The sequence below is a fragment of the Mesitornis unicolor genome, unplaced genomic scaffold (assembly GCF_000695765.1).
Source record: "Mesitornis unicolor isolate BGI_N332 unplaced genomic scaffold, ASM69576v1 scaffold42708, whole genome shotgun sequence".
Lineage (NCBI taxonomy): Eukaryota > Metazoa > Chordata > Aves > Mesitornithiformes > Mesitornithidae > Mesitornis > Mesitornis unicolor.
Window position 1 is genome coordinate 1 of NW_010203330.1, and position 14,015 is coordinate 14,015.

At 43.4% G+C, this 14,015-nt stretch overlaps 1 protein-coding gene across 1 annotated transcript; it reads left to right on the top strand.

Annotated features, from left to right (window-relative positions):
• The first annotated feature begins 527 nt into the window (after nucleotides 1–527).
• On the top strand, nucleotides 528–13,785 carry AGPAT9 (1-acylglycerol-3-phosphate O-acyltransferase 9). Its single transcript, XM_010190668.1, has 11 exons — nucleotides 528–612; nucleotides 7,000–7,270; nucleotides 7,779–7,853; nucleotides 8,347–8,436; nucleotides 8,642–8,735; nucleotides 9,155–9,270; nucleotides 10,720–10,775; nucleotides 11,262–11,347; nucleotides 11,887–12,015; nucleotides 12,488–12,567; nucleotides 13,590–13,785. The coding sequence occupies exons 1-11, from the start codon at nucleotides 588–590 to the stop codon at nucleotides 13,714–13,716; spliced, it is 1,149 nt and encodes a 382-aa protein (XP_010188970.1). The 5' UTR covers nucleotides 528–587; the 3' UTR covers nucleotides 13,717–13,785.
• Nucleotides 13,786–14,015: the final 230 nt, after the last annotated feature.

The following is a 14,015-nucleotide window of genomic DNA, read 5'->3' on the forward strand; positions in this document are numbered from 1 at the left end:
CCAGCTGCGCTTTGGCCCTTCTGATTTTCTCTCTGCACAGCCTCATGGTAGCTCTGTATTCCTCCTGAGTTGCCTGCCCCTTCTTCCATAGATTATAAACTCCTCTTCTTTTTCCTGAGCTCGAGCCAGAGCTCTCTGTTCAGCTACTGGGTTCTTTGTGGCTGTGTATCTGAACTAAAACATCTGTGGAGCTCTGAGTTGCCTTTCTGAAGATTGACAAACAGAGTTGGGAAATACTGACTAGCACTGAGTGTGGAGTTGTTGTGTTGGTTTTTTTTGTTTGGTGGTTTTTTTGTTTTTTTTGTTTGGTTTGGTGTTTTTTGGGTTTTTTTTTTAATTATTAAATACACTTTAGCAATGTTTCTTCAGAGAAACAGTGTAAGGGGTTCGTGGGCAGATCTGAGGAAGATGGGTAATTACTTCATGAAGATACTCTTTGAAAATCACAACCTGTGCTTAATTAACTGTTTCTTTTTTAGGTGACTCTTCTTAAGTGAATACTACATCTGTGAAATTAATGTTTGCTTTCTCTTCAACAGTGGGCCACTATACGGATAGAAAAAGGTGTCAAAAAGCCACAGCCACAGATGCTGAAGACTGCTGCTGCTAATGGTGAGAGCTTGGGGTCAAGTCAAATTGTTAAGACTAATGTGCTAAAGTACATGAACGGAGTCCTTTTCAAATGAAGAAGTTAGATGTGTGGGTGAGAGAACTGGAGAAGAGGTGGGGGGGTTACAAGCTTACTGTTACATCTTACTGTTTTGCAACAGTACTAGCACAAGAACTATTTCTGCAGAATGAAATGCTGCTTTTACTGTCTTGCGCTGAATGGCTGAAAAATCAAGGGATGAGGAAAGGAAGGATATGAAATAACATCGAGTTTAACAAAAGAAATCAGAGCTTAAGATGGAGACTGTCCTGAGTCGAGAGAAACTTTAAAATTGCCATGTGAGCTTGGTTTTGGTGGTGGTTTGTTTGCTTGAAATCTGTCTTTAGGTCACTGCTTGCAGGGCTGTGGGCCAACTTTCTCAGTCCTAATAGCATCAGAATTATCAAAATCTCTAAACAGGTCTGAATGTGTAGTGGACAGCACTTTTCTTTCCCAGGCTGTATTGGGTTTTCTGTGAGGGAGTTTTTGGTTGCGTCTTTGGTAATGGGGGAAGGGCTATGGAGATAGCCCTTTAAGAAGCTACTTGAAAAGCTCCCCCTTTGCCTTTGTCAGACCCACCTCTGACCAGGGCCAAGCCAATCAGCGCCCCTGCAAATTCATGTATTTAAGGTGGGTGCAGGGCATGCTTTTCTCTCTCTCTCTCTGGCACCGGCCCTGACCAGCGTGGCCCCAGGTGCAGATGGCGTGGCCCTGGCCCTGCCTGGCTGGGCTTGGCCGGCCCTGACCACAACTTAAGCTTAAGCCCCGCTGCAGCTCCATCCCAAAAAAGAGAGAGAGCCAGGAACTGCAGAACCATCAAAAGAGACCTGCAGCGGAGAAAGGAGTGGGGCCCGAGGAGAACAACTTTTGAAGAACATCAAGGTTGGTTGAAGGAAAGAAAGGAGAGGGAGGAGGAGGAGGAGGACGCAGAACCCAGGTTTTCCTTTTGCAACCTGTGGAGAGAGCCGGGTCGACTGGCCTGCAGCCTGTAGAGTTCACCAGTGGGGCAGAGCCACATGAGCAGTGGCTGCCCCTGAAGCAGCTGTGACGCCGGCGAGCGCTCCGGGCGGTGTGTGCTGGAGCAGTTTGTGTGTGAGGAAACTGTGACTGTGGGCAGACCCAGATTGGACTTTTGAGGACTTTCTTCCCTATGGAAAAGGGGGGGTGGGGGATGTGGAAGCAGAGAGAGAGACACTGGGTTGAGTTTTCCTACTCCTGAGGGGCACATGGTGTGAAAACCGACTGCAACTCCCCACTCCCATCCCCTTGTGCCTCAAGGCAAAGGGGGAGGGGGAAGGTGAAGAAACCAGGAACAAAAGCTGAGCCCGGGAAGAAGGGAGGGGTGGGGGGAAGGTGTTTTTGACTTTAAGATCTGATTGTATCTCCCATTGTTCTACTCTGTTGGTAACAAATTAAAATGGTTTTGTTTTTTATTCCTTATGATGAGTCTGTGTTTTGCTGTGACCTTTTTAAGTGGTGAGAAGCCCTCCCAGTCCTTATTTTGACTAGCCCTTTTTAGAGCATCATGGTGCTCAGTTAGGCACTGGGCCCAAACCATGACACAGGCTCAGTGATTTTTCTGCTGTGGGTCTGCTGGTTGGAAATACGTGGTGTTACACTTGTTTTCTTTTTTCAGTCTGCTGCTATTCACCTTTTGCCCCCTGGAGGTATCTTAGTGTTTGCCAAAGAAACTTCTTACTGTCATGATCTGTAGAAAGACAGCTCAATAGTTGCTTCATATGTCTTCCTTTAGCCTAATTTTGAAATTAGTTATTTTACTATATCTTAACCCATACTCTGTGTGTGTCATGGTAGGCTGTACTAGGTCAGGGTTGGCTGCAAGACTTTGGAGCTGTAAGTGCATTGAGAGCAGCCTGAGTTTGCCCAGGAAATAGGAGAAAGCTGAACAAGGCATTGCAGCCAGTGCTTGGCTTTTTCCTGGTTCCTGACTGCCTTGGTATTGCTACTAATTTGCTAATTTTTGGCTGCATTTAACAGCAGTGTCAGCATTTTCTGTGTGCTCCCTCATTAGGCAGTACAGCTGGAAACAGGACCAGCTTGCCAGTTAGTAGACAAGTCAGTTGTTACCTGACAGATTAGCTCTTGTGAACATGATACAGTCGTGGGACTGAACTGCTGAACTGGCTGTGTGCATTTCATCTCCAAAGGCATATCCTTACCAATACTGTAAACACTGGTATTGTACTATGTGCATGCCAGGCATGAAACAGGCTCTGATATTGGCAGATCCTGGCAGTTAGCCCCTGTAATAATAAACTGGAGATACTGCACAGCTGCTCTTAAAACAGGTTGAAATTTGTCTTACTTAATTTGTGATTTGGAAGTGGCTGATAAAAAATGTCCTATATCACCCACCAGTGTCCTGGAAGTTTTGGGGTTTTTTTTCAGAGTGAGGGGAAAGCCAAGTGAGGGATCATTCCAAATAGTGTCAGTACTCTCCCTGTTTCCTAGGTTGCCAGTGATGCAGCAAGTTATCCTTTTTCTTGTAATAGCGATAGTTCCCATCATGTTGTGGGTTGGTGAGAGGGCAGGAGGTCCAACTGCAGCTGTAGCTGCACAATAGGAGCTCTTGTTGTCTTAGAAACCTGATCATTCAGGCACGTAGTTTTTATTCTCTAGAAAAGAAAGGTAAAGGGAGAGAAGACCTGGGTAATAGATCATGTTCTATGAGCTATCTTTCCATAAAACCACAAGTACTTGTTCCCCCTGTATGTGACTGAGAGGTGTATAGTGCTAATATGTGCTATAGTTAAGAACCTGGACTAGTCTGGGTGTGCTCCACTGTCTGGAGCATTAGTGATAGTAAAAATGGCCTGTGGTAGTTGGTATAGATGATTGTATGCAGGCTATGTTCAAGCAGTCTTAGGGATGGGGATACACAATCACAGTGATGGCCTGAAGCACACTTTTTAATGTCCTTTTATTTATTTTATCCTATATTTTAAATTAAAACCTTTCCTTACTGTAGGTGGCTCTTGCTGCAGTAAGCTGGAGTCTTAACTACTCCTTACTTGAGAAGAAGGTATGGGGACCAGGGCAGATGAGGAGTCTGCTGTGCTAAGCTATGCTTTGTATGTTGCTCTTGAGAGCTCTTTAAGCATGGAGCTGAGCGACTTGTGACTAGGAGCCTGGGTTCCTGTATGTGGATGAAAGTACTTGAGGACGAAGGCAAGCGTAGGTCTAACAGTGCATTATATAAATTGGCATTCCCTGAGGTGACAGAACATGAAGCTCAATTACATTACACAATATTTACTGAGGGAGAAGTTCCTGATAATAATGAATTGCAGAGTAGCTGATAAAAGCAGGGTAAAGATTAGGTGTCTCTGTGTGTGTACATGTGCGTGTGTGTTAAGTCCTGTCTGATTTCAGGGAGGTGGTTAGCACCTTTTCAGTCTTTCCTGACCATCCACTCATTGCTAGGAGGTGGGTCAGGATAGAAGGGGGCATGGCAGGTGCATGTGAAAGGGCAAATTTTCGCGTTCTCAGGCAGAGCAAAAGTGGTCATCCCCAAAGACCTTAAAATCCAGCATCCCTCAATATGAAAGCCAAGTGAGAGCATGACTGAGGAGACACCACCTTTTCTTGCAGTACCAAACACTGTATTTCACATCTGTTGGCAGAAATGGCAGCCAGTGCCTCTGCATTGTTGGTGTGAGAAGGAATAGTCCCAAGAAAAATGCTGACTGGTGTAGTTCATGTGTGGGGAGTTTCTGGGTGCTGTCACCTCAAGGTCTCTCTATGTTAGAGGGCAGCATGTTACATCTGGGGCCCAGTTAGCTCTTGGCTGACCAGATGCTTGGAGGCTAGTTGTCTGTCTCATTGCAGCTGAATAACCAGCTCTCAGCTGTCCTTGAGGGGGTGTTGATTGTGTCAAGAGGCAGCCCTCTTCAAGTTGATGGGTTTAAGAACACAAAAATGCTCTTAAGTCAGAGTTTTGAAAGTGACATCCACTATAAGAAAGGCTTATGCAAACAATGTGACTGTAAGCAGATAGTGTCAAGTTGAGCCTAATATAATTGGCTTTGGCTGACTGGAGCATGGGAGCTTGAAGACTTAGGGCTTGTGCTGTGACACTGAATAAAGTGGCGGCTGTGGCATTTCTGGTTGAGTGATGTTTGCTGTACTCCTGCGTAATGCTGCCTTTTATCTGTCTTGGGCAAACTCAGCTCTTCCCATGGCCAAGGGATTAAAGGCCATTAAACGATGAAAAGAAGGCTAAGTATGTCACTTGAGCAGCCTATGTTTAATTCTGTTCATAATACCTTCAAGCGTTGCTGAGATCTTGGCCCAAGGATGCAAGGCAGGGTGTTGTGTGACAATGATAGTGCAGCCTGATAAGATATTACAGCTGTGCTATCTTGGCTGTGCCAGTAGTGTGCTAAACTTGAACCCTGGGGCAGATTCATACATGAAATGGGAGCCAGGGGAGCCAACTGCTTGGCTGAGGCTGAACCAGAGACTGAGAACGGGGAAGCATTCCCAGTTCTCCTGGGAACTGGAGATAAGAGTGGTACTAATGTGATGGGTGCTGGAGAGTCTCTCTGATCAGTTTGTGGCTGCTGCTTGTCTCAGACCGCAGCAGCACTGTGAAGCAGATGGGTTGGGCTGGCTTGCCTGCAATCCTGGTTGTTTCACAGCTTTAAGGGATTGACCGAAAGAGAGAAGAACTGAACCACAAACTAGAGCTCTGATTTGGGTTTAAAATAAGACACAGGTGTAGTCCATCTTGCTAAATGTTTGATGTGATGCATGTTTATATAATTTAGATCCCGAAGGGGACATGGGTGTTTGGGTGTGCCATATTAAGGATTTATATTTATAGGTTAGTGGTACACCAATGCACTGTGATATTGTCTGCAAGTGATATTGAACTGCAAGTTGTCGCTGTTAAGTTCAGAGCTGAAGGTGTGGTGCTAATAGGTTTTGTTGCAGTGTGATATCCCTTGCATGTTGTTTAGTATTTACCTCAGTGGTCTGGGGGACTTGGAGCTTCTTGTGTTAGCCCATATGTTTGCTACAGTTCAATACAAAGACTTTTCCATGTCACTTGTAATTTAAGTGTTGCGTGTGATTTGCACAGCAAATATCTTCACGGAGTTCTGCTGCTGCCAAGGCTTCATTGGGATGCAGATTTCTATGCTGTGGGGTGTGTATTTGTAGGACAGTGCCTAGTAGCTTGAAATAGTTGGGTGCTTCCTCCTTTCCCATTTTCTTTCTCAGCACTGAAGCAAAAAGATTATGCAGTTTGTCAGAGAGTGTCTGATGGAGTCACAACCTGAACTTGGACCTCTGTAATCCTAGTTGAGAGTCTCAGGGGATGGTTGTTCTGGTTAAGTGTTGTAGATTTCTTCAGTCATCAATTTCTGGAGCCAGATTTGCTTACCAGAAAGCAGCTACTTGATCTTTACATCTAGCTTACACAATTTGTCCTGGCCTTTGAAAGATCAAGTGAGAAATTGGTGCTTATCAAACCATAAGTGTGAAAAACAAAAACAAACAAACCAAATCAAAAAAAATCCACAAAAACAAAAAAGGAGGAGACAGGGAATATTTGCTGTATGTGCATCAGTTCCGAACTCTCCAGGCTTCTTTTCTACTGCCAGACACTATGTGGGCAGATTTCAACTGAAACACAACTAACTGTTAGTGATAAACTGAATTATATCAAAGCACCTCTAGGCACAACTTTCTTTGACTTTTATTTTTTGGAGGGTTTTTCTTTGTTTAATTTACACTAAAATAAAAACCAGTGTGGTGCTCTCTGTGCTTATAGCAAAGACTTGCCCTGTAAAGGAAGATGAGTGTGCTTGGTTCAAAGCTGGTCCCATGCACAGATGTGAGGTAGCTGTTGCAGTAAAGCATGTCTCAGCTGAATGTGGCTGTGGGAAGCCAGAATGTGGACAAGAGACAGGCCCAGGCAGCGAGGAAGCCTCCACAGAGGAGACTGCCCTTAAATACACAGAGCAGCAGGAGAAGGCAGCATAGGAGCTGAATTCTCACTTGATTTCCTCTGGAAGCATAAGATGGTCTTGGATAAAGTTGCTGAGTTGAGGACTTGTCAAATCGTGGGAAGGGGTTTGCCTTCTTTATTCATGTCCAGTAGGCAACAGAACTTGAATATATTTGCAGCTCCAAGTGTTTATGTGAGGAAAGGAAGCTAGAACTAGCTAGAGCTGTGTTCAGCTATTCATCTGATCTTGCCTTTGTAGCAGGGGCTCTGGCAGTAAATTTGTCTCCTTGAGCAATGCAGAGCAACCAAGCGATTTGGAGGATGACTACTACTGTATAGAATAATTTCCTCATATGGTTAACTTTCCTTTCCAAAGGTATCATCGAAAGAGATGAAACGCCTATGGAGAAAGAAATTGCGCGTCTGCATCGAGTGGACTTTGAATTCTCTGACATATTCTACTTCTGCAGAAAAGGGTTTGAGGCCATTGTGGAAGATGAAGTCACCCAAAGGTTTTCCTCTGAAGAGCTGGTCTCCTGGAATCTCCTCACAAGGACTAATGTCAACTTTCACTACATCAGCCTGAGGCTGACTGTTGTGTGGGTCATTGGGGTTATAGTGCGATACTGCTTCCTGCTGCCCCTACGGTAAGCTTGTAGGTGCTGAGGGATTTTGTGTCTAAGAACACGTGAATGTGTGCTTTCTTGGGAAATGTAATACTTGTTTTTAACCCAGAAGCGGTGTTAGCAGATGCAGAGGATGAACAGGCTTCGGTTCTCCTTTGGGTGGTTAAGAAGCCATTCAGAACATTTTTATCTTGGCATTTGTTGTGGAGAGTAGTTTAGGGGTAGTGGTCCTTTTTCTCTGAATGCTTACTCTAGGTCATGTGTACTGGCAGTGTAAGTGTAAGTTGGGCAAGCTCTAAAACTCTGAGTTAAATCGTGGTACTATATGCATTGAGGTCTCTAAATCTGCTGCCTTTGCTAGGCAATATTTTGAGCAATGTGTCAGGGAATTATTGAGTTAAAGAGAACTGGGTATGTCAAGTATCTGAGGAATAACTGAATTCCTGCAATCCCTTTCCATTTAAAGTGGAAAGTGATATTAAAATGAGCAGAACTACCTATTTTGATTTACTGTCTATTTTGCCTGTAGCTTTACCCTTGCTGCCATTGGGATTACCTCAATGATTGTGGGGACAACCATGGTAGGACAGCTGCCAAACAGCAGGTAGGTACCGTGTGTGGTATGTGAGGAATGAACTTGCCAAGTTGTGTCACTGTGAACAGCTCAAGATGAAGACTGGACAGATTTTACAAGTAATAGACTACAAATAGAGTCCGCAAACCTGCAGCCTTACTTTTGGTGGCATTTTGAACTCGGGCTGAGGTTGGCTTCTTGACAGGCTTGCCACTGGGCTTGATGATTTCTAAGGAGCTTCTCTTGCTGTCATGAGAGACTCAAAGGGAGCGCTGCAGGGAGGAGAACAGTGCTGGGATAAAAAAATACTTAGGAGTTGACAGCCTTACCTAGATAAGTGAGACCAAGGGTATGGCATGTCTTGGCTGACTTGCTGTAGCAAGTAAGGGATAAAGCTGGGAATATTCCTTTGTGCTGCAGATTCCCAGGAAAATATTTCAGTCCTGAGTTGAGTAGGCTGGAGAAGATTGTGTGTGTCTAGCTGCTTTCCTAGGGTGTTCCAGATTACTGTGATTTCTTTCAGTATGAAAAACTATCTGAGTGAAGTGGTCCACCTCACATGCTCCCGGATCCTTGTCAGAGCTCTGTCTGGTACTATCCATTACCATAACAAGTGAGTGAATTGACTTTATGGTAACAGAAGTGTGAGTATATTTCTGTGTGTGTGAGTATCCCATTTGCAATGGGGCAGCTCTTTCCTGACCTGCAGGTTAATGTCACACTAGATGCTATCTCACCTGACAGCTTTATGGGAACTGTTGTGTGTGTAATGTGATGCTTAGTGCACTAGTAGTCTAACAAAAAAATTGTAATTGCAGGGAAAACAAACCTCAGAAAGGAGGAATTTGTGTTGCCAACCACACATCACCGATAGACGCGATCATTTTGACAAATGATGGATGCTATGCAATGGTATGAGCAGATCCATGATGACCACAGCAGAGAGAGAGAGGTCGAAAAAGGGAAAGACTTCAGGGTATTGGTAGTGGGGTTCAGTACTTAATTTTACAGTAGAGGTGTTAACGTAAGCACTAGTCAGTGGGCAAAAGTATAAATTGTGTTGAAGTTGGACTACAAGTTAGGTGCTGGTGAAGTTGTCTTGGCATTGTCAATGCTAGGCTCTTCATATGGTGAAATACTTGAGATATGCTTCCATGCATGTACCTAGATCTTTTCAAGTGAATGTATTTTAAGAGTTTTTGTGGGCACTGCCCATTCCTCATTTGCAGCCTCCAGTATGTTTGGGTTGGTTTTTTTTTGAGGGGGCTGCAGAAGAGGACGTTCTGCTTTTCAGGTCTCTTGTATGCTGATGTGCTTTACTGGGCTTGCAGGTTGGCCAGGTTCACGGTGGACTAATGGGAGTTATTCAGAGAGCCACAGTCAAGGCCTGTCCTCATGTCTGGTTTGAACGCTCGGAAATCAAAGACCGCCATCTAGTGACAAAAAGGTGAGGTGAGGGCTGCAGCCAGGGCTTGCAGTGGTAGTAGTGTGTGGCTGGTACCTGCTGGTTCTGGAGAGGCCATGCCTGGGGATGTAATCCTCAACGAGTCATTGAACAGTCAGAGACCCACATGAAGAATTAAAGCTTTGGGAAGACAGAAGCCCAAGAATCCATTGAGAGGTGGGGAACTGGGAACCTTGGGATCCTGCAATAGGCTGACTTGTGAAAGCATCTTCTTTTGGCTGGGGCCATATCTAGTTCTTATTCAAAATGGTGATTACTGATTAAAAATGCTAATCACTAACATGAAAGTTACCTGTAATATTTCCCTTTACTGCAGACTGGAATGCTGCAGGGTATTGCAAATCAGTAGTAGATGTACGCAGGAGTGGAAGCAATCGGTATATTAATGCCTCAACAGCCGTTCTTGGAGTGGGGTGGAGGAGTGGTATGCAGCAAACCATATCGTTCAGAGTGACCTGACTGGTTGCTCGTGTGGGCTTTGGCACACAAAATGCAGTCAAAATGTCAGGTTCCCAGGTCACCAAGGAAGGCTTGAAAAGCTTATACAGGGTGAAACATTTCAGACCAAAGGTTATGGTAAGGTCTGCATTGCAGCAAACTGTCACAGAAATCTCATTTGGGTTGCCATCAGCTTAATAACTGATACCTGATGAATTCAGATACCCATTTTGAAAGGATGTGAAGATACTTCAAATTCTGGCGCTTTGTTGGAGAGAAGTACCGATTTAAAAATCGGCTTTCTGTGACATGAACTGTCTTAACTTTGTTCAAAATTGGGAGACACTAGAAATAGCAAGCTTTGCTTGTTTGGGTGAGGGCAAGGAATGTGCCAAGCTGTGAAACTGAGCTGCTACCAAAGGCAGTTTTCTGCAGAATGTCACCAAAGGCATACCCATGAACACTAGTATGGTGATAGAAATTCTTCCTAGTTTTGAAAGAACTTCTAGGTGAATTTTGACAGGTTAACTTTACCACCTCATTGGCCTTGACAGCTTTGCCAAGTCATCCAAGTGTTACTTAAGTAGAGTGAGCTATATATGCATTTAGGAGTCCTCTTATTAAGAAATCTGCTGTTAAGTAAGCAGAGCCTGGCTGAACCACTGCACAAGACTTTTTTTTTTTTGGTTGCAAGTTTAATTGATCTGAGCTAACTGGGCTGATTTAATAGCATCCATTTGTTGGCTTTTCTGACAGTCATTAATAAAATAATCTACAAGAAAGAAAACAGGTTGTTGCCTCAGTATAATTCACTAGGGACTTAAGGGATGGCTTGCCCAAAGCTTCAGCTTTGTCAGAAACAGATTAGTGTCTAGTAGAAGGCTTTGGTTTCAAACAAATGTGTTATAAGTAAATGTATTTTTAATGCATTTGCCTGAGGGAAGAAGAGTGGAAAGGAGCTATTTTTTTTAAGCTTTCCTTCTGCTTCCACAGGCTCAGGGAACATGTGGCGGATAAGAGCAAGCTCCCAATCTTAATTTTTCCAGAAGGTAAGAAGCTGAACTGTTCCTTATTTTCATTCAGTGTAGGTGTTATCCCTGTTCTCTTTTCATGGCTTCTAGTACTCAAATGTATCTTCACCTCTGGCTTAAATGGTATTGAGATTTTCCCATTTTTTATCTTTAATATGACATTACATGAAGACAACACCATACTGTCTGTGGCCATTAGGTCTCCTGGCAGAAGCTGTAGGCAGAAGAATGAGAAGACTGTTTCTTTTGCCCTTGAATATCAATTCACTGTCCTGCAGATCTACCCTCAGCCTAGTGCATTTTGTCTCATACGTATCCTGGCTTAATTCAGGGAATCAGTCATAATGCAAAGAATGAAAGCAAGCAGGGGAGAGATGCCTAACTTACCCATAAAGGGCCTGCACTTGCTCCTTAGTGAATGTAAGACCTGTGTGTTGGTGTAGTGTTGCTACTAAAATGTGTTAGGCTGTGTGAAGTAATGACATCAGTTTTTCTTCTGGACAGGCACCTGCATAAACAATACATCTGTGATGATGTTCAAGAAGGGGAGCTTTGAAATAGGAGGGACAATCTATCCTGTTGCAATCAAAGTAAGTGGAAATAGCTGCCTGCTGAATTTCAAAGTTTGGGGTCTGTTTTTGTCAGGGTGGTAGGAAGCTGTCTGGGTACAGCTCATAATGAAAGCACAGTAGCTCTGGTAATTGTCCGCCTGCTGTGGTTGACTCCTAAAGTATAAATGGCTAAAGTGAGAAAGTGAAGTCCTTAGCCTATGAAACCTGGCTGGTGGAACATGGTGGGGTCACTTTCTTCCTCCAGAAAGCTGGAAGGAAGGGAGATCCAGCTGGTCCTTCCCAGTTCTGAAGGGAAGAGAAGGATGCAGCTCACAGCAGAAGTAGCTCTTTTGGCTGTTTGGGCAAATCGGTGATAACTGCTGTCCTGTTATGTAACCACAAGCAGCACTAATAAGCACAGGCTAATTTTTGTAAAGCTTCATTCCAAGCAAACATGTCAGCTCTGAATTTTCTCTGACTCTGGCCTGTGACTGAAAGCATCCACCTCAGATGTGAGACAGGCTGAGATGGTCTGTGGGGAAAGCGTTTTATCATTTGTTTTTTGTGATCCCTTACAGTATGATCCTCAGTTTGGAGATGCATTCTGGAACAGCAGCAAATATAACATTGTGAGCTATCTGCTGCGAATAATGACCAGCTGGGCCATCGTTTGCAATGTGTGGTACATGCCACCAATGGTTAGAAAGGTAATCTAGCATCTGGTAGCCTGATCACTAGTCAAGAACTTGACAGTGTCTGCAAGTGCTTCTTTTCACACTTCCCCAAAACCCCTACCCCCTTTCATGTCTCCAAATCTGAGTTTTATACTGGACTTTTGTTTGCATTGACTTTGATGTATGATTGGACTTAGTTTTTCCTTATACCGCTTGAGTACCATCAGCAGTGCCTCAAATACACAAAGGACAGCAGTAAATATACTGTGTATTCACAGTAGCAATGCTGTTCATGTTCCATCCTGTTGGAGCAAAATTTTCCCCTAATTTCAGCACTTCAGGGTAAAAATGAGGTAAATTATTATCACAATGGAACATCAGATTGTGTTAGCCTGGTAAGGGATGGATTCTTTGGCAGTCAGCTGATTTGATGAAAAATATTATGGAAGTCTGTTTCAATTCACTTCTTTCTGCTTTGATTATGTTGAATTTATGACCCTTGAAGGAAGGCGAAGATGCTGTTCAGTTTGCCAACAGAGTGAGATCAGCCATTGCTCACCAAGGAGGCCTGACTGAACTTCCCTGGTGAGTGATGCCATCCTTGTTAGACATGACAGACTATCTGTTATTAGAGTTTGATTGAGAAGTTCTTCTCTTCTTCCTTTAGCTTTGTGACAGATAACATTCAATGTAACTTTATTCCACTCAGGAGAAAATGAGGGAGTAACTTCATGTGCATGTATATATATGGAAGTTTTAAAAAACAAAACAAAACAAAAAACCAAAACCAAACCAAAACCAAAAATGAAAAAAACCCACCACAAACCAAACCAAACCCCCGCAAAAAACCTCACAAAAAACCCAAACACACACCCTCCCCCAAAAAAAAAAAGAAAAGAAAAAGAAAAGGGGGGGAGGGGTAGAGGAAAGCATAAAGTTGTTGGAGCATGTAGTTCTCATGTGGTGGTTTCACCTAAAAGCTTGATGCTTTTGAAAAGGGCCCCTTCACAATTGTTTTTTATGTTGAGACTCATACTGAGTTTGAGAAGAAGTGAAGCTACTTGGTAAAAGTGATCAACAACAAAAAAATATAACACAGACTTTGAGGTTTTCTGTTCCTTCTTATATCCTAACTGAGTAAGAAGTAGCATAATGCCTAGATTTCCTAGGACTGTATGAAGCAGACTTGAGAACGAGGTTCTGATGAAGAGAATGAGCAGATTGAAGCATGAGGCCCAGCTGGCCCTCTGAATGGTGCAAGGCAGGAGATGGTGTTACACAAGATTGATTGCCTCTACAGTCCAGGGAAATAGCATCCCAGATTGGCAATAATTTCTATGGTAGGTGCAACCTGTTATCAGCATGAGTAGGCTGCTTTAATGGGCTAAACTCAGAATTTGGACTGTATAAGCCTTATGGCTTAAGGTAAATATTGTTTTAATAAACATGCTTAAATCTCAATATAGAAGTTCTGAAGAAAAGTCTTTGTAGTTATATTTAGGTTTAAGACTCTAGACTTGACTAAGATAGTTAATATAATACATAGTTTGATAACAGTGGCAGTTAACAGTTGTGATGGGTTACTTTTTTCTCTTGCTTTGTTCCAGGGATGGAGGTCTGAAACGAGCAAAAGTCAAAGATACTTTCAAAGAAGAGCAGCAGAAAAACTACAGCAAGATGCTAGTGAGAAATGGATCAGTAGGAAGTCTCTCTATGGGAACAGAATCAGACTGAATGGTGGTTCTTGAAAACTTAATTTTGCACAACTAGCCTTAGCAGGAATAATATTTTTTTAATTTAAAACAGCAACAACAACAACAACAAAGCCCACAAAAACTGGAGCAACAAAATCCCTTGTCATGTGTATACATATCCTCTGTATGGCTGGTGCAGAGCCTGTCTATGTATCTCTCCCTTCCTTTTCACTCTTCTCACTCCTGTGCCCCTCCCCATCTTCATGTGGTGATGCACTGCAGCTCCTGGTGTTCTTGAGCTGAATGTGTGGAGAGTTAAGGAACAAAAGGGGAAAAAGC